The sequence below is a fragment of the Saccopteryx bilineata genome, chromosome 8, assembly GCF_036850765.1.
Source record: "Saccopteryx bilineata isolate mSacBil1 chromosome 8, mSacBil1_pri_phased_curated, whole genome shotgun sequence".
NCBI lineage: Eukaryota > Metazoa > Chordata > Mammalia > Chiroptera > Emballonuridae > Saccopteryx > Saccopteryx bilineata.
In genome coordinates this window covers 55,249,897-55,270,091 of record NC_089497.1, presented here as the reverse complement: position 1 = coordinate 55,270,091, position 20,195 = coordinate 55,249,897, and the positions used below count along the sequence as shown (strand labels likewise).

General features: G+C 41.0%; 1 protein-coding gene across 3 annotated transcripts in view; it reads left to right on the top strand.

Moving 5' to 3' along the window:
- OSBPL11 (oxysterol binding protein like 11) overlaps positions 1-20,195 on the top strand; it is a 105,525-nt gene that overhangs the window by 25,085 nt on the left and 60,245 nt on the right. For all 3 annotated transcript variants that reach the window (XM_066240653.1, XM_066240654.1, XM_066240655.1), the window contains 4 exons: positions 2,631-2,699; positions 11,583-11,758; positions 12,603-12,682; positions 15,340-15,516. In XM_066240653.1, coding sequence (XP_066096750.1) covers positions 2,631-2,699; positions 11,583-11,758; positions 12,603-12,682; positions 15,340-15,516 — 502 coding nt within the window. The remainder of the gene's footprint in view (positions 1-2,630; positions 2,700-11,582; positions 11,759-12,602; positions 12,683-15,339; positions 15,517-20,195) is intronic.

Sequence of the window (20,195 nt, the reverse complement as noted above, 5' to 3'; positions counted from 1 at the left end):
GAATAGAAGAATAGTACAGGGAACAAAATTTAGTTATGGGTTCAAGCCTTTATTTTTAGATTTTATCTTTATTTTCAAACACTTTGAAAAAATTAAATCAGAAAGGCACCAAACATTGAGTTTATTACTGCCCTCATTCACCAGTAATAGCTGCTAGATCTTATAATCAATTTTGGCTATTTTGTTTGCCTGAGAGAGTGTCCTTATCTTCAGCCCTTTTCATCTGTCATTCAGATCAATCTAAATCTTTTTTGGACTTTGTTTTATTGGTGTGTCAGCTCTCCCTTGCTTTTTTGCCTTTGACATTCTTTTTTTTGGGGGGGGGGTAAGATTTTATTTATTGATTTTAGAGAGAGTGGAGGGGGGTGGTTAAGAGTGGGAAGCATCAACTTATTGTAGTTGCTTTTTTTTTTAAGATTTTATTTATTCATTATAGAGAGGGGAGAGAGAGAGAGAGTGAGAGACAAAGAGAGAGAGAGAGAAGGGGGAGGAGCAGGAAGCATCAACTCCCATATGTGCCTTGACCAGGCAAGCCCAGGGATTTGAACCGGCAACCTCAGTGTTTCCAAGTTGACGCTTTATCCACTGCGCCACCACAGGTCAGGCAGTAGTTGCTTCTTATATGTGTCTTGACTTGGCAAGCCCAGGGTTTCGAAATGATGACCTCAAAGTTCCAGGTAAACGCTTTTCCCACTGTACCACCACAGGTCAGGCAACATTCATGTTTTACAGGTTGCTAATTGCCTGACACTTTTAATTTCCTAGATGCTGGTTAGTTGAAATTTTACCAAATATGCTTTGTGATTCAGTGTAGTAGACAAAACAAGTGTTTAATATTCATTGCATTTTGTAGTGTAAAGTTAAAACTTTAGAGTAGATATGCTTAAAATGTATTCTTTTTTTTTTTCCTGAAGTTGGAAATGGGGAGGCAGTCAGACAGACTCCCACATGTGCCTGACTGGCATCCACCTGGTATGCCCACCAGGGGGCGATGCTCTGCCCATCTTGGGGCGTCGCTCTGCCGCAATCAGAGCCATTCTAGCGCCTGAGGCAGAGGCCACAGAGCCATCCTCAGCACCCAGGCCAACTTTGCTCCAATGGAGCCTTGGCTGCGGGAGTGGAAGAGAGAGACAGAGGAAGGAGAGGGGGAGGGGTGGAGAAGCAGATGGGCGTTTCTCCTGTGTGCCCTGGCTGGGAATTGAACCCGGGACTCCTGCACGCCAGGCGACGCTCTACCACTGAACCAACCGGCCAGGGTCAATGTATTCTTAATGTAATTTACAAAATCAAAAAATGAAGCCTAGCCTGACCAGGTGGTGGCACAGTGGATAGAGCGTCGGACTGGGATGCGGAAGGACCCAGGTTCAAGTCCCCGAGGTCGCCAGCTTGAGCGCGGGCTCATCTGGCTTGAGCAAAGAGCTCACCAGCTTGGACCCAGGGTCCCTGGCTCCAGCAGGGGGTTACTCGGTCTGCTGAAGGCCCACGGTCAAGGCACATGTGAGAAAGCAATCAATGAACAACTAAGAAGTCGCAACGCACAACGAGAAACTGATGATTGATGCTTCTCATCTCTCTCCGTTCCTGTCTGTCTGTCCCTGTCTATCTCTGCCTCTATAAAAAAAAAAAAAAAATGAAGCCTACATATAGAAAAGATATATCAGTGTAAGTCTAGCTTTAACATATTTCCCTAGTTATAAGGAAACTTAAAATAGTGAAAAAAAAATTATCAGTGAGATACTGCATTTTCTAGGAACCACTGTAATAGACCTTACATGCAATAAATGAAAAAATAAGGCAGGAAGTAAAGAACCTCAAGTGTAGTAAGGCTGATGATCCAGGTCCCAAGTAAAAGCGCCCAGGGCAAGACAGGTAGTGAGTGCTTTCCCTTCTGCCTGTCTGGGGTGGGGGAATAGGAGTGAGGATGTCGCATTCTCATCAAAAATAGGATTGTCGCTATGGGAGTCCAAGGAATCAGAGACAGCTTGGCCTCTTGTGTGTCCTGTCAGAGTGAGGAGGAAGTATTGGGTGTAGAGGCCTTTTTAAATATATACTAGAGCCATAAAACTAGATTATTTTTTTTCACCACTGAATTGTTATAAAACATTTTTTAAATGAAAAAAAACACACCTTGTATTGACTTATGTATTAAAGGATGAATGTGTCATTTTATATGCCCATGTCTGTAGCTACATCTATGCATAGGTACACATGTGTATGTATGTATGTATACAAGACATTTCCAAGTCAACACTTTGTTGTTATGACTAAAACTATCATCACCATTAGTGTATTACGATATCTCATATAAAACATTTTTATTTATAATTATATTTATAGTATATTCATATTTATGTAACTTTATACTTATATAATGATTTTATATTTGAAATAATATAATTATGTTGGATTATACTTGTTTTGAAGGATTCTGATAAAATGAAGTTCCATGGGTATGAAATTTGGGGGGTTAAATACCTCTGTTTGTTAACCTACAACTTTTACTTCTGATGAAAATTTGAGGCATTTATAGAACATATATGTCTACAGCTATGTTTAAATCTATACAGTTTACTTCCTGATATTTCTTGCAATTTTCACTGACTTGAACACTTTCTGATTTCTTGAAACAGTGATCACATGGAAAATGTGTATGGCTACTTAATGAAATATACCAACCTTGTCACTGGGTGGCAGTACAGGTAAGTGTGATTATTCTATGACATTATTCTCCTAAGAGACCAGAATTGGGGATGATAATTTTCTATTCTGATATTATTTCAGTATAAACATGGCTGGGAAACCATCAGGGAAGGATTTACCATGTTTTCTAAAAGTCTGAGGGCTTCTCATTTTTAGAGGATGGGAGAAGTTGACATCTTCCAAATGATAGCCTCCAAATGCCTCAGAAATTACTATTATTTTAGGATTAGAATCAATTGTTTACCTGATTTGGGCTTATTAAAATACTTATGGTGATTATGCTATTCAGGTGGTTTGGAGGCACCAAACAGATTTGTGTTAGGTGCCTGTTTTGTGTACAATGCTCAAAACTTCTCTGGGACTTTGCAGTTTAATTAGCCAACCCAGGGTCACACAGGCCAGTTAGTAACTAGCAAGGCCAGCTATCTTAAATAATTCGTAGAATTGGCAGTTGTGGAGCAGGAGGATTAAACATTTATTTTTTAAATTATGGTAAAATATATCTAACAAAATTTACCATTTTAAACCATTTATATGTGTACAGTTCTGTGGCATTAAATACATTCACACTGTTGAGCAACCATCATCGTGTTCCGTCTCCAGAACTCTTTGTCTCCTCTCACATCTGTACCCATTAAATAACTCTCCAATCTCCCCTCCCCCACCTCTGCTAACCACCGTTCTACTTTCTGTCTGTATGAATTTGACTATTCTAGGTACCTTGTATAAGTGGAGTCAGACAGTATTTATTCTTTTGTGACTGGCTTAGTTCACCTAGCATGATATTGTCAAGGTTCACCCATATTGTAGCATGTGTTAGCTTTCCTTCCTTTCGAAGGCTGGATAATATTCCGTTGCATGTATACACCACATTTTATTCACCTGTTATCTGTCAGTGGCTATTTGGGGTGCTTTTACCTCTTGGCTCTGTTGAATAATGCTGCTATGAATATTGCTGTACAAATATTTCTTTGAATCCCAGCTTTCACCTCTTTTGTGCACATCCCAGAAGTGAAATTGCTGGATCTTATGCTAATTCTATATTTGACTTTTTGGGGAATCTCTGGACCACTTTCCATAGTGGCTACACCATTTTACATTGCTACCAGCAGTGCACAAGGGTTCTAATTTCTACACATCCTCACCAACACTTATTTTCTATTTCTTTTTTATAATAGTCATCCACAATCATTTTGTGGATTTTAAACTTTTTAAAAATGAAAGTGCTAGAATTTGAACCCACACAATTCTGACTCCAAAGTCTATGTTTTTACATTGTATTATATTACTTCTAATTCCTATGTCATTTGGAGACTTCTGCTTTTGGCTATGCTAGAATAACCAAAGTTGAACTTTTCTTCCTACCTTAAACAACTATGAAATGAGATATAATATATAAAAGAAAGATTTTCATACATTTTAAAGAATAATAGAAACATTGATGAAAATGTGATTGTTTAATATGGAAGGCAGTTTGGGCCATGTTTAGTTAGAAATAACGTTAGGGAATCCAAATAGGAGTGACATGCAAGAAGTTTCAAAGCTGGATATGAAAAATTAGTAGGGAATTGTTCTTATTGAAGCAAAAAGGGCAGTTCTCCAGGGTTCCCATCTTTTGTTCAAAAAAAAAAAAAAAAGCAGAGTCAAGGGAGCCTTTTCATTTTGCATTTTTCCACCTCAGTTTTTTGGTAATTTGTTGAAGGCTTACACATTGAAATGACATACAGAATAATAATTTAAAATTTTTTTGTTCTCTTAAGAATAAGGCCCTGGCCGGTTGGCTCAGTGGTAGAGCGTCGGCCTAGCGTGCGGAGGACCCGGGTTCGATTCCCGGCCAGGGCACATAGGAGAAGCGCCCATTTGCTTCTCCACCCCTCCGCCGCGCTTTCCTCTCTGTCTCTCTCTTCCCCTCCCGCAGCCAAGGCTCCATTGGAGCAAAGATGGCCCGGGCGCTGGGCATGGCTCTGTGGCCTCTGCCTCAGGCGCTAGAGTGGCTCTGGTCGCAATATGGCGACGCCCAGGATGGGCAGAGCATCGCCCCCTGGGGGGCAGAGCACCGCCCCTGGTGGGCGTGCCGGGTGGATCCCAGTCGGGCGCATGCGGGAGTCTGTCTGTCTCTCCCTGTTTCCAGCTTCAGGAAAAAAAAAAAAAAAAAAAAAAAGAATAAGTTAACTCTCCCGCCCAACATTCAGTAACTTTTATTCATATGATACCATAGAATATTACTGAGACTGTCTCAGAAGTGGAACAGAGTAAGCTCCAAAACATACGCAAGCATATAGGGGTTAGTATATGTTCAAGATGACATTTCAGGTCAGTGACAACTTGAGGATGCGGGACAAGCAGGCAGGTGTTTGCATTGTTGTATGAGGCAGCCTATTATAAAGATTTATTGGCTACTGATTGCCTGGAGAGTTAGCCTCCAGATTGAAGTAAACATTCTAGATAGGGGCATTGCCTCTGCCAGTTTAATCTCTCCAGCTGTGTAAGAGGCTAGTTTAGCAGCACCAGAAAGTGTGGGGATGATGACAACTCATTCCTGTTTGCTACTAGGAACACAGGATCTCTTACCACCTTGCCCCATGAGAGAGAGGTCTCAGCTTGCCAAATTGGCAGTTGTAGTCCCATTTTAGAAAATATTTCATCTTCCATTTTTTGTAACTCTGGTACAGGAGAGAGAGAGCAGGTCCTCAGCATGGAACATATAGATTGAATGATCGAAGGGGAAAAGAAAGGGTAAGACCATGTTAAGGGACCCTAGGCTTAGTAGCTCGGTTTCTTCAGCATGTCTAGCTACTTTTGTTCATGTGCTACAGGTGAAGCTTATGTAACAAAAGCACTGCACCTGTGTCAGATACTGAAGCTCTGTTCCCTGTAATCCATGTCTGGTTTGACTATGGACAATTTAGAGCAATTTAGAACTTGACTTAGAGCAACTTGGAGAAATCTGGCATGGGCATACTTGTATAAATAACTGCTCGCCGTGCAATCTAGTGCCCTAGGAAAGTACATAGCAGCAAGAACCTCTCCTGAACCCACCTCCCTCCACTGTTCAACTCAGATTCCTGAAGGTGAGATCACTTCCCATTTGGCTTAGAAATCTATGATACACTGAACATTAAAGCCCCAGGATGGTCGGAGCAAAGTACATGGTTGTACCTTTCCTTCCAGAATCCTCACTAAAGTTAATTGCTCTCATCATAAGATATACTTCAGAGTCAGAATAATTTTGTGGATTAAAATTGCATTTGATGAAGGAAATTTTTTTTTAGACGAGAGACAGAGGGACAAACAGGGACAGACAGACAGGAAAGGAGAGAGATGAGAAGTATCAACTCATAATTGTGGCACCTTAGTTGTTCATTGATTGCTTTCTCATATGTGCTTTGACTGGGGGGCTCCCAGCTGAGCCAGTGACCCCTTGCTCAAGCCAGCAACCTTGGGTTCAAGCCAGCGACTTAGGGTTACAAGCTAGTGACCCCATTCTCAAGCTGGTGACCCCGGGGTTTCGAACCTGGATCCTCAGCCAACCAGGCTGATGCTCTGTCCACTGCGCCACCGCTTGGTCAGGCTGATGAAGGAAATTTAAATTACTGCTACTTCAATGAACACATGAATGATCTGGGCAAAGCGAATTGAAAACCCTTTGGGAAGGATTTATTATTCTAGATGACATTAAGAATATTCATGATTTGTGAGATGAGTTCAGAGTATCAGCATTAATAGAAATTTGGAAGAAGTTGATTCCAACCCTCAAGGGTGACTTTGAGGGGTTTAAGACTTCAGTGAGGGAAGTAAATGCTTTTGTGGTAGAAACAGCAAGAGAGCTAGAATTAGAAGTGGAGCCTGAAGATGTTCCTGAATTGCTGTAATCTCATGATAAAACTTGAACAAATGAGGAATTCCTTTTTTGGAGGATGAGCAAAAAACATGGTTTCTTGATTTGGAATCAAGAAGATGCTGTGAAAATTGTTGAAATGACAACAAAGGATTTAGAATATACGTAAGCTCAGTTGATAAAGCAGCATCAGGGTTTGAGAGGATTGAATTCTGCTGTGAGTAGAATGCTGTCCACATCATTGCATCCTACAGAAAACCTGTGCTCAGTCAGTGCTGCAGACTGCATTGTTTTATTCTAAGAATTGCCACAGCCACCCGTCCTTCAGCAGCCCCACCCTGATCAGCCGGCAAAGTGGAGGCAAGACCCCCGTCATCAAAAAAGTATACAAGTCACTGAAGGCACTGGTGTAGGTTAACATTTGTTTTAGAAATAAAGTATTTTTTAATTAAGGTATTTATTCTTATTTAATTTTTTTTTAAGCGAGAGGAGGGGAGATAGAGATACAGACTCCAGCATGTGCCCCGACCAGGATCCACCCAGCAACCCCCATCTGGAGCAGATGCTTGAACCAACTGAGCCACTGGCTATGAGAGGGGAAGGGGGGGAGAGTAGCAGGTGGTCGCTTCTCATGTTTCCCAGGGGATCGAACCCGGGACGTCTGCACATGGGACCGATGCACATTTTTTTAGACATAATGCTATTGTGCACTTGGTAGACTACAATATAGTGTAAATCTAACATTTATGTACATTGCGAAACCAGAAAAAATTTGTGAATTACTTTATTGCAATATTTGCTTTATTGTGGTAGTGTTGTACCAGACATCAGTATCTCTGAGGTATACTTGTATTGGGAAATGATCACCACAATAAGTCTAGTTTACATCATCACCATACATAGTTAAAATTGTTTTTCTTGTAATGAGAACTTTTAAGATCTAATGTCTTAGCATCTTTCAGATATACAATACAGTATTAACTGTAGAGTGACCATGCTGTGCAGTTATTGGCTCATTTCTATAATTTTATTAGTCCCTTCTCACCCTTACTTTCTGTATATCCAGGTGAGTGTCTCCCATGCTGTAAATTTGTAGTAATGCTTTTGGGATAAGAAATATGGGTTCATAGCAAACTTAACATTTTCGACCATATTGTACTCTAAATTTTCTTTGAATTGACTGCTTTTAGAAGAGATCATTTTTCTTTGCCTGTTGAAATAAATTGTACTTTTTGCTCAGAGCAGTGGGAAGAAATTTTTTTCCTTCCTTTCTTTTTTGTTTGTTCATTCTTCTTGTTAACAGCTTTATTAAGATAGAATTCACATATCATACAACTTGCCCACTTAAATGTATAACTCAGTGGTGCTTAATATATTGAAGAGATTGCTTTCATGTCTTTGTCCATTTGGCTACTCTAACAAAATACCACAGAATGGGTAGCTTATAAACAATAAATTTGTTTCTCACAGTTCTGGAGCTTGGAAGTCCAAGATCAGGGTGCCAGCGTGGTCAAGTAAGGACCACGCTGTTCCTATTGCAGATTCCGGTTGTATTCTCACAGGGCAGAAAAGGGGCAAGGGCGTGCTCTTGGTTCTTTATGAGGGCACTACCTGTAATCTCATTCATGAGGATTCTGCCCTCATGACCTAATCACTTCCCAAAGGCTCAGTCTCTTAAAACTATTACCTTAAGGGTTAGGATTTTTTTTTTTCTGAAGTTGGAAACGAGGAGGCAGTCAGACAGACTCCCGCATGTGCCTGACCGGGATCCACCCGCACGCCCACCAGGGGGTGATGCTCTCCCCATCTGGGGCGACACTCTGTTGCAACCAGAGCCATTCTAGTGCCTGAGGCAGAGGCCACAGAGCCATCCTCAGCGCCTGGGCCAACTTTGCTCCAATGGAGCCTTGGCTGCGGGAGGGGAAGAGAGAGACAGAGAGGAAGGAGAGGGGGAGGGGTGGAGAAGCAGATGGGCACTTCTCCTGTGTGCCCTGGCCGGGAATCGAACCTGGGACTCCTGCACGCCAGGTCGATGCTCTACCACTGAGCCAAAGGGGTTAGGATTTTATCATATGGATTTGCGGGGAGGACACACCCAGATCATAGCAGATTCATATGTTCATTTTACTTAGGACTGGTCTTATGTTTCAGAAATTTAAGTTTGTGTTAGTGATCATTTTATGTTAATTCAAATAATTCGTTCAAATCTTTGGGGAAATAAAAATAACCTTATTAAACATGAGCAAAGTTTAACAGGCAGTTCACTATAAGTAGAACTATGGATGGTCAATAACGCATATGTTTAATGCCTGTAGTAATTAATGACATGGAAGTTTTAAAACTCTCAAAAATGTTAAAATTAATATGTATTTTTTACCAAAATATATAAACATAATTTTAAAAATCAGAAGCATGCTAAAAGGTGAACAAGAAAAACAGTAGTTCTTTGCTTTCCCATCTCCCTTCTCAGGCGACTACTTTCAGCTCCTTTTGCTTGCTTCTCATTGTTGTTTTTCTTTTCCTGAGTAAAAGGCTGATTCCATTCTCTCCCAGTTTGGAATGGTTGCTGCACTGCTTAGATCAGGGGTCCCCAAAGTTTTTATACAGGGGGCCAGTTCACTCTCCCTCAGACCGTTGGAGGGCCGGACTATAAAAAAAACTATGAACAAATCCCTATGCACACTGCACATATCTTATTTTAAAGTAAAAAAACAAAATGGGAACAAATATTAATACAATATTTAAAATAAAGAACAAGTAAATTTAAATCAACAAACTGACCAGTATTTCAATGGGAACTATGCTCCTCTCACTGACCACCAATGAAAGAGGTGCCCCTTCTGGAAGTGCGGCGGGGGCAGGATAAATGGCCTCAGGGAGCCGCATGCAGCCCGCGGCCGGGCCGTAGTTTGGGGACCCCTGGCTTAGATAATACCTTCTGGGGGATAGCTCAGTTGGTTAGCGTGGTCCTGCCTAGAGCTTGCTGGTTTGATCCCCGGTCAGGGCACATACAGCAGCAGATTGATGTTCCTCTCACTCTCTCTCTACCCCTCTCTTAAAAAAAAATAAAATAAATAAATAACAAATTAAAAGAAAATATCTTCTGGGACCTTGAACTAGATCAAACTGTCTAGGATTATAGAGCACATTCACATGTAGAATGCCAAATGGCTCTCAGCCCAAACATTAATGTTTTTGAAATTGGAACTTCTTACACTTTTTAAAGAAAAGAGCTATTACACTAATTACATTGGAATCTGACTTAATATATTTCCTAGAGTAGTTAATCTAGAACCAAGTCAGAACATCAAATTCTTTTCCGAAGTGTATCAGTAGTTCATCATTTAGTTTCAAGTTTCTTATGTTTCTGCATCTCCAGTTGCAGCTTTTTCATTTTTAAACAGGATAAGTAATCTTTAGTTGTGGCCTACTTAATGATACATTCACATTTGACATTTTTCTTAATGTAAATTTCACTGATTAAATCTTAAATTAATTTACCTAGCATTTCGTTATACCTCAGAGTTCATGTTTTGATTTATTTGCCATAAATTTTAAATAAAAATTCTCGCTGCCATTTCTCTTTGGGCAATTTACCTTTCTTGTTAATGAATCCTGGAGGGAAATCTTCCTCTGAGAGGATGCTGTGTTTTTTATTCCTTTTTTTATTATCGGGTATGCTTCTTCCCTATTAAGTGCCTCTCTCTTAGCTGGCAGTTTTGTATCTTTTATTAAACTCATTCAGTATTTCAATAATCTTTACTTCTAGGAAATTCAACCTAGTATCTTCAAATTATTTCTTTTCCTTTTTCTTTTTTTTTTTTTTTTTAAAGTAGAGGGAGATAGACAGGAAGGGAGAGAGATGGATAATTCGTAGTTGAGGCACCTTAGTTGTTCATTGATTGCTTCTCAAATGTACCTTTACTAGCGGGCTCGAGCCAAGCCAGTGACCCCTTGCTGAAGCCATTGACTTTGGACTTCAAGCCTGCAACCTTGGGATCATGTTGATGATCTCCTACAAGCCAGCGACCCTATGCTCAAGCTGGAGAGCCTGTGCTCAAGTCGGTGACCTTGGGATTTCAAACTGGGACCTCAAGTGACCCAAATCAACACTCTATTTACTACACCACCACTGGTCAGGCTCCAAGTATTTCTTGAAATATTTTTGAATTTCTTTTTTTTTTCTTTTTTGTATTTTTCTGAAGCTGGAAATGGGGAGAGACAGTCAGACAGACTCCTGCATGCGCCCAACTGGGATCCACCCAGCACGCCCACCAGGGGCGACGCTCTGCCCACCAGGGGGCGATGCTATGCCCCTCTGGGGTGTAGCTCTGCCGCGACCAGAGCCACTCTAGCACCTGGGGCAGAGGCCAAGGAGCCATCCCCAGCGCCCGGGCCATCTTTGCTCCAATGGAGCCTTGGCTGCGGGAGGGGAAGAGAGAGACAGAGAGGAAGGAGGGGGTGGAGGTGGAGAAGCAAATGGGCGCTTCTCCTATGTGCCCTGGCTGGGAATCGAACCCGGGTCCCCTGCACGCCAGGCCGACGCTCTACCGCTGAGCCAACTGGCCAGGGCCGAATTTCTTTTTTTTTTCTGGCAAAAACTTTAAAGTGTGTAAGTGATTAAAACTTAGTTTGAGCTTAACCAGTGGTTGTGCAGTGGGTAGAGCATTAACCTGAGATGCAGAGGTCCCAGGTCGAAACCCCAAGGTTGCTGACTTAACCCTGGGCTCATCCAGCTTGAGTGTGGGCTCACCAGCTTGAGCATGGGATCATCTATATGATCCTATGGTCACTGGCTCGAGCCCAAAAGTCATTTGCTTAAAGCCCAAGCTCACTGGCTCAGCTAGAGCCCCCCAGAGTCTATGTATGTATGAGAAGCAATCAATGAACAACTAAAAGTAATGCAGCTACGAGTTGATGCTTTTCATCTCTCTCCCTTCCTCTCTCTCCAAAACAAACAAACAAACAAACAAATTGGGTTTGCTTTAGTTTGACTAGAGGAATGTTGAAAAATTATGACCTTTTCTTTTTAAAATTATTACAGGTTTTTTGTCTTAAACAATGAAGCTGGGTTATTGGAATACTTTGTGAATGAACAATCTAGAAATCAAAAACCCAGAGGTACTTTGCAACTTGCAGGAGCTGTGATATCACCCAGTGATGAGGACTCTCACACCTTCACTGTAAATGCTGCCAGTGGGGAACAGTATAAACTCAGAGGTATGGTTGAGATATGAGAATTATTAGTGTGTTTTTCTTTTTCCCTTGAGAAGTTGGTGTACTTCATTTAGGTTTTGGAAATAGAAACTACTGTCATTGATGTTGTAGACATACTATTCTAAACCTTGGAATCGCTTTAAGAATTTATGAAATCTTTTAATAAATACTTTTTTTAAGTGGAACAATGAACGAATCTAAGATCAACCCCACTCAAATATTTGTGGAGACAAAACCGTACCTACTGAAAACTAGGAGCACAGCCTTCTTTAAATGATACTTTTTCATGTCTGCCATTGATTAGTAGTTTGCCCCTTTTCTTGATTTGATTTGTATGCCACCTTCGTGGTTTTCAAGAACTAATGGACAGAGTTGGTATTTATTAAAATGTTCATATTCATTAAAATAAGTTATATTTATTTAGATAAATTTAATTTATGTAGAAGTTTGTATTTTTTATATAATTAATGTGCACAAAGTATAATGATAATCCTAGCTGAGCATACTGCTTGAGATCTGAAATATGGAGTACACATTAAGTGTTTAATCAAGGTTATTTCTTTAAATAAGAGCATATTTTCATGAGAAATTTAAAATATGTCAAGTCTCATATCCCCGTCTAGCTGCATGTAATTTATCCTCATTATGAAATCCCCACATCCAGCTACTGTGTTACCTAGCAAGGCTGGTGTGTGGAATCTTTTTTGCTTTCCTGCAGTCAGGGGCATTTGCTCTCTAGGGAGAGTGGGACTAATACTTGGTTTTCAGTGATCTTTCTTCATGCTGTAGACAGTTTTATTCCAAAAATTATCGTAAAAGTGAATAACTTGTAGATTCTTCTTATCAGCCACGGATGCTAAAGAGCGTCAGCACTGGGTGAGCAGACTTCAGATATGTACGCAACATCACACTGAGGCCATTGGGAAGGTATGTGGCTATTATGATATCCCGGTATGATACTATGCACAAACATGGTGAAAGAATTTTTAAAATTTCTTTTTATATTTTTAAATCAAAACGCTATTCACATACCATAAAATCTACCCTTTTAAGTGTGTAATTCCATAGTTTTTAGTATATTTGCAATATTCTGCAACCATTACAGCTATCTAATTCCAGAACATTTTCATCACCCTCCAAAAAACTTAGTCACTCACTCTTCTCCCCTTTCCAGGTTGCTGGCAAACACTAATCTATTTTTATTCCTATGGATTTTCTGTTCTGGGCTTTCATATAAATGGAATCGTGCAATATGTGGGGTTTTTGTGTCTGGCTTCATATACTCAGCATGTCTTTAAGGTCCATCTATGTCATTGCATGTATCACAATTTAGTCCTTTTTAATGGGTGAACAATATTCCATTGTATGGATATATACCATCTTTTTTATTCATTCATCAGTTGACGGACATTGTATTTTCTTTTTTTGGCCATAATGAATAATACTACAGTGAACATTTGTGTTTAAGTTTTTGTGTGAAAATACGATTTCAGTTCTTTAGAGTATGTACTTAGTGGAATCACTGGGTCATGTGGTGTGGTAGTTCTCTGTTTAATTTTTTTTTTTTGTAGCTTTTTTTTCAAATGGGAATTTTAGGTTTTATGTACTTGGGTCTTTTCTATTGTAGTCTTGTTTTAAAAAATGTATTTATTGGGGCGATATTGGTTAATAAAATTCTATAGTTTTCAAGTGTACAGTTCTATGATACATTATTTTCATATTGCATTGTGTGTCCACCACCCAGTGTCAAATCTCCTTCCATCACTATTTGATCACTTTACCCTTTCCTACCTACCCCCCAGCCCCCTTTCTGGTGGCCAAAATATGGAAACAACCAAGGTAGCCTTTGATCATCACACCCAGCTTTAATTCTTATCACAACACATCCTCTGTTTAATTTTTTGAGGAACTGCCGAAGTGTTCTCTAAAGCAGCTGAGCCATTCCACATTCCCACAAGCAATATATGAGGGTTTAAGTTTTCTACCTTCTCACCAATGCTTGTTATTATAGTCCTTTTTTCTTTTTTTCTTTTTCTTTTGAGAGGAGCAAGGAGAGAGAGAGATAGGAGTATGGAGTTGCTCTTGTCTGTGCCCTGACCAGGGAATTGAACCAACAACTTCTCTGCTCTGGGACGATGTTCCAGCCAACCAAGCTAAATGGCCAGGGCTTAATTTTTATTGATTTTTAGGGAAACAGAGAGAGGAAGGGAGAAAGAAGGGAGGGGGAAGGGAAGCATTTTGTTGTTCCACTCAGTTGTGCATTTTTTGGTTGCTTCCCGTGTGTGCCCTGACCAGGGATTGAACCCGCAACCTTGTTTCGGGACAACACTCTTAACTGACTGAGCTAACCATCCAGGCCCGTAATCCTTTTTAAAAAATTGTTATAGCCATCCTAGTGGGTGTGAGGTGGAATGTCAATGTTATTTTGATTTTATTTCTTAATGACTAATAATGTTGAGAGTCTTCTTGTATGCTTATTGGCCATTTGTATATCTTCTTTGGAGTTTATTTTTTAGGGTGAAAAGGAGAGTCTAAGTCCTAGAAATTAGAGGATGAGATATTTAAAAACTAGTATGTGGGAAGAATAGTTAAAGGATTCCCTTGAACTGTGGTGGCACAGCAGATAAAGTGTTGACCTGAAATGCTGAGGTCGCTGGTTCAAAACCCTAGGCTTGCCCTCTCAAGGCACATATGGGAGTTGATGCTTCCTGCTCCTCCCCACCTTCTCTCTCCCTGTTCTCTCTAAAATGAATAAATAAAGTCTTGAAAAACAAAACAAAGACCAGTGCTTACTTTAAAAGGATTCCATAATTGGGTGATAGTTTGAATTAAAAAAACTTAAAAAAAAAAGTTGTTTGTAATTTATGCCTGCTTCACAGTCTTCAGGAAGTTTGACACAAAAATATTATTCATACTGCAAGATGATAATCATTGGCAGTGATCAGAAAGCACCAGTTTGTTCCAAAGATGCTTGCATGTTACATTTACTACTCCAGTTTGATCCTGGTCAGGGCATCATCTGGAGCAAATTGATGTTCCTGTCTTTGTCTCTCTCTCCTTGCCTCTCTCTCTCTCACATACACACACAAAATAATAATAATATTACAATTCATAATTTTCAGGCCCTGGCCAGTTGCTCAGTGGATAGAGCATTGGCCTGGGGTATGTATGTCCCAGGTTTGATTCCTGGTTGATGCACACAGGAGAAGCAACCATCTTCTTCTAACCCCCTCCCTCTTCTTCTCTCCCTCTTTTCCTCCCACAGCCAGTGGCTTGATTGGGTCAAGTGTGACCCTGGGTGCTGAGGATAGCTCTTTTGGATTGCATCAGCCTCAGGCACTAAAAATAGCTCAATACTCGAGCATTGGCCCCAACAGGGTTGCCAGGTGGATCCTGGTTGGGGTGCATGTAGGAGTCTGCCTCACTATCTCCCCTCCTCTCACCTAAAAAAAAATTTTTTTTTCAGAAACATTCTTATAGTCAATTCTGAGATTAATTTAATTTTTAAAACTACTCATGTAGACCTCATAGGTTGAGGGTTAGAGAGCCATTAAAAGGAATGATTTTCTTTGTTTGTCTAATAGAATAATCCTCCTCTGAAATCACGGAGCTTCTCACTGGCGTCCAGTGGTAATTCACCCATAACCCAGAGAAGACCAAGTCAAAATGCCATTTCTTTTTTTAATGTTGGACATTCCAAACTACAATCAACGAGCAAAAGAGCTCACTTACCTCCAGACCATCTTGTGGAAGTCAGAGAAGTAAGTATAAATTGAAATCAAGTTAAAATGCACAAAATAACCCTACCTATTTGATATTATCACAAAAAATTTTTTAATTGTTTGTGTCTTTTGGAGCCCTCAATGTTTCCCATCTAGTATGCTCAGATAATTTTTATGATGTAAAGACTCCTTGATTAGGGTGGGGGTTTAGGGCTGGGTGAAAAAGTGAAGGGATTAAGCAGTTCAAGTGGATAGTTATGAAGTAGTCACAGGGATGTGGATTGCAGCAGCGTGGGGGATATAGTCAGTGATGTTATGATGGCTGTGTGGGGCCAGGTGGGTGCCTGAAGTGTGTGGTTGTCCGGTCACTGTGCCGTACAATTGCAAGTAGTACAGAATGATACTGAATGTGGACTGTGGTTGAAAATTTTAAAACAGAAATTGCCTAGTTTTATATTGTGTGCATAGTTTCCTCAAGTCTGTCAGCTGTGTACTTGTTACATTTATTTTTTCAAAAGTCTGTATCCTTTATTTTTCAAGTAAGCGTATAGACTCTTTTGATGTAAAATATAAGCCAGTGGGAAGACTATATGGCCAAACAAGTGACTCTTTAAAAAAATATATATATATATAAAATTTCAAATTAATAAAAATTTATAAAAAAAAATTTTTCAAGTATACACTAAAATAGAATAGTAATCTTTTCTTTTTTCTTTTTTTTTGTTTTTTGGGGTTTTTTTTTGTATTTTTCTGAAGCTGGAAACGGGGAGAGACAGTCAGACAGACTCCCGCATGCGCCCGACTGGGATCCACCCGGCACGCCCACCAGGGGCGATGCTCTGCCCACCAGGGGGTGATGCTTTGCCCCTCCGGGGCGTCGCTCTGCCGAGGCCAGAGCCACTCTAGCGCCTGGGGCAGAGGCCAAAGAGCCATCCCCAGCGCCCGGGCCATCTTTGCTCCAGTGGAGCCTTGGCTGCGGAAGGGGAAGAGAGAGACAGAGAGGAAGGAGGGGGTGGAGGTGGAGAAGCAAATGGGCGCTTCTCCTATGTGCCCTGGCTGGGAATCGAACCCGGGTCCCCTGCACGCCAGGCCAACGCTCTACCGCTGAGCCAACCGGCCAGGGCCAGAATAGTAATCTTTGATGTTGCCTTACCTCAACATTGCCTCTTTCTCTTTCAAACACAGTGCCATATAATTCTAGTTAATAAAGGATGCAGTTGTTAGGTTCTAAATATTACAGGTATTGTTTGCTGAGTTAAATTTGATAGTTTGTAGATATCTGTGCAGTGGCCTCACACAGATAATGTGGATGGAAGTTAGAGGAATATTTTAATAGCCTTTTAAGTTAGTTGTGGCTATTCTTCTTTGGTGCTGCACGGAAACTTGAAAGTGGTATATCTATATCCACTACATATTAGATATAGTGTGGAATCTAATATGAAAGTGAACTTCTCATATGAAAATTCATTGGTGTGTTTTGTACTTTGAATGGACCCTAAACTATGCATGATTTTGTTACACCATGCATTAGTCATTTAGAAAACATCAGTTCACAGAGTTACTATTTTATCATTACATAAAATTAAAAATTCACACTTGACCAGGCAGTGGTGCAGTGGATAGAGTGTTGACCTGGGACACTGAGGACCCAGGTTTGAAACCCCAAGGTCGCTGGCTTGAGTGTGAACTCATCCAGCTTACCAACTTGAGCCACAGGGTCGTTGGCCTGAGCCCAAGGTTGCTGGCTTGAGCCCAAGGTCACTGGCTTGAGCATAAGGTCACTGGCTTGAGCAAGAGGTCACTGGCTCAGTTGGAGCCCCCAATCAAGGCACATTAGAGAAAGCAATCAATGAACAACTAAGGTGCTGCAAGTATGAGCTGATGCTTCTCATTTCTCTCTCTCTTCCTGTCATTCTCTGTCTGTTCCTCTCTCTGTCTCATTTTTTTTAAAAAATTAAAAATTCACATTCATTAACATCCCACCAGAAAAGGCTTTCAGTATTGGGAAGCTGTCAAGCTTGTGGTGACAGAGATAGGTTTTCCAAAATTCTAATTTTATTTTAAACTCAGATTTTATAATTGGCAACAGATACTGTCAGTTTTTCTTGAAGCGTCAGGCTCATTTTGTTTAATTTTGAGAAAAAGTCTACTATAAACTCCCAGGTCTGACTATTTGTAGTTTCTAACAGTCATTCTGTAAAGGAGACAGTCCTGTGCTTCTCCTCTCCTGCAGAACTCCACACTGCTGTGCTCTCTGGTCAACAGTGGTGTGGGGGTTTCCTCCACGCTAAGCAGTTCTCTATAATTCTCTGTGGGCACTAGCCGGTTATCAGTGCTGTGCAGGAGGCATGGTACAGAGATGTAATTACTCACGGATGGATTTTAGGAGGGAATTTATCATGATCAATAATAATAAAAAATAACCAAGCCTGACTTGTGGTGGTGCATTGGATAAAGTGTCAACCTAGAACACTGAGGACGCCATTTCGAATCCCTGGGCTTGCCTGGTCAAGGCACATATAGGAATCAACTACTATGAGTAGATGCTTCCTGCTTCTCCTCCCTTTCTAATGGCCCCTCTCTCTCTCTCTCTCTCTCTCTTTCATGCCTGTCTCTCCAAAAATCAGTAAATAAAATCTAAAAAAATAGAAATAGTTTTAAAAAAAGAATAAGGCAAAATCAAAAGGGTTTGAACTATGTAACCTAAAGTAGAATAAAGGAAAGAATCAACACAACAGTAAGCTACACATCATCAGACAGAGAAACATCAGCCTGGGTTCTAGAATAATATATAGTTAATTAATGCAGTAGACTGAGAAAAAGAGAATTATGAGTATGTACAAACCTCACCAAACCATGGAGGAACACCTAACCAGACTTTGAGGCCTCAGCCTGGACTCCAGAGTCAGCCACCTGCCCTGCACGTGGAGGGAAGAGTCTGAGACCCTACCAATTTTATGGGAAAATTGGTAGGTGCTTCATGCATAGCCTCTAGGAACAAAGAAAGGTCACCACATTATGAAATAATTAACTAGGCTGGCAGTCAAGTGGTAACAACCTCCCTGTGGCCTCAGGGAAACTGCATACCTGAGCAGCCTCAGGGAAAGCAGGATATCTGAAGACCATCCTGAGTAAAGACCATCCTGAGTAAAGACCATCCTGAGTGCCTGACCAAGCGGTGGCACAATAGATAGAGCTTCGGACTGGGACACAGAGGACCCAAGCTCGAGACCCCAAGGTCACCGGATTGAGTGGGGGCTCATCTGGTTGGAGCAAAAGCTCACCAGCTTGGACCCAAGGTCGCTGGCTCAAGCAAGGGGTCACTCAGTCTGCTGTAGCCCCCCAGTCAAGGCACATATGAAAAGCAATCAATGAACAACTAAGTTGCCACAACGAAGAATTGATGAGAATCTCCCTTCCTGTCTGTCTCTCTCTGACTCTGTCTCTGTCACAAAAAGACCATCCTGAGTAAACAACACAGTCATTCCTGTTACCATTTTTTGTGACCCTTATTGTTCATGTTGAATTGAGTTCAAATTCATATATATATTTATTTATTTATTTATTTATTTTGTGTGAGAGAGAGAGAGACAGGGACAGACAGGAATAGAGAGAGATGAGAAGCATCAATTCTTCATTGCTGCACCTTAGTTGTCCATTGATTGCTTCTTATATGTGCCTTGTCGGGCGGGGGTTTCAACAGACCGAGTGACCCCTTGCTCAAGCCAGCAACCATGGGGTCATGTCTATGACCCCATGCTCAAGCCAGTGACCCCACACTTAAGCCAGATAAGCCCACGCTCAAGCCGGAGACCTTGTGGGTTTGAACCTGGGTCCTCAGCATCCTAGGCTGATGCTCTATCCACTGTGCCTCCACCTGGTCACTCTCAATTTTTTTTAATATACTGTTCCTCCACACCATCCTACAATTTAATTCAATTCTGACACTGTCTGAGATAGTGTCAGATCTCACAAGACTCTGCTCCCACTTCAGGCTCCAGTCTCAAGTCCAGGTTGTCACCTGTGCCTCTGACCAACTGGCTATAAATCTAAGGTTTCTACTACTCCTTCCTCAGGTACGATTATTGGCTAGAAGAGCTCATAGAACTCAGGAGAACAGTTTATTTACTATTTCACCAGTGTATTATAAAAGAGTGTAACTCAGAACATGCATAGGGCAAGATGTGGGTGAGGGGCATGGAGCTTCCAGCCCTCTGGCTGTGCCTCTCTCCCTGGCTTCCAAGTGTTCATTGACAAGAAGCTCTCCAAACCTTTTCTCTTTGGGTTCTTATGGAGTCTTTATTATGTATCCATGATATGACTGAATCATTGGTTGTTGGTGATTAATTTAACCTCTAGCCCCTGGCCCTCTCCTGCTGAGAGGTTGGGGGGTAGGCTGAAAGTTCTCACCCTCTAACCACAGTGTTCCCCTGGCAACCAGGCCCTAGATAAGGCAGGACTCATCAAAAATCACCACATTACCGTAAACTCTAGTGTGGTTGAAAAGGGTTTGTAAAGTGTAACAAAAGATACCCATTTTACCTTTATGCTTTAAAACTTTTTCAAGAACAAAACCAAATAAATACTACAAAAGATGCTCCTGTGCTCTAAACATTTTACAAAGGTTTAGTTGCTGTGTGCCAGGAAGGGGCGGGCGGCAGAGACCAAATACATATTTCTTATGTTACATATCCTTTTATGTCAGAATGGTAGTCTGT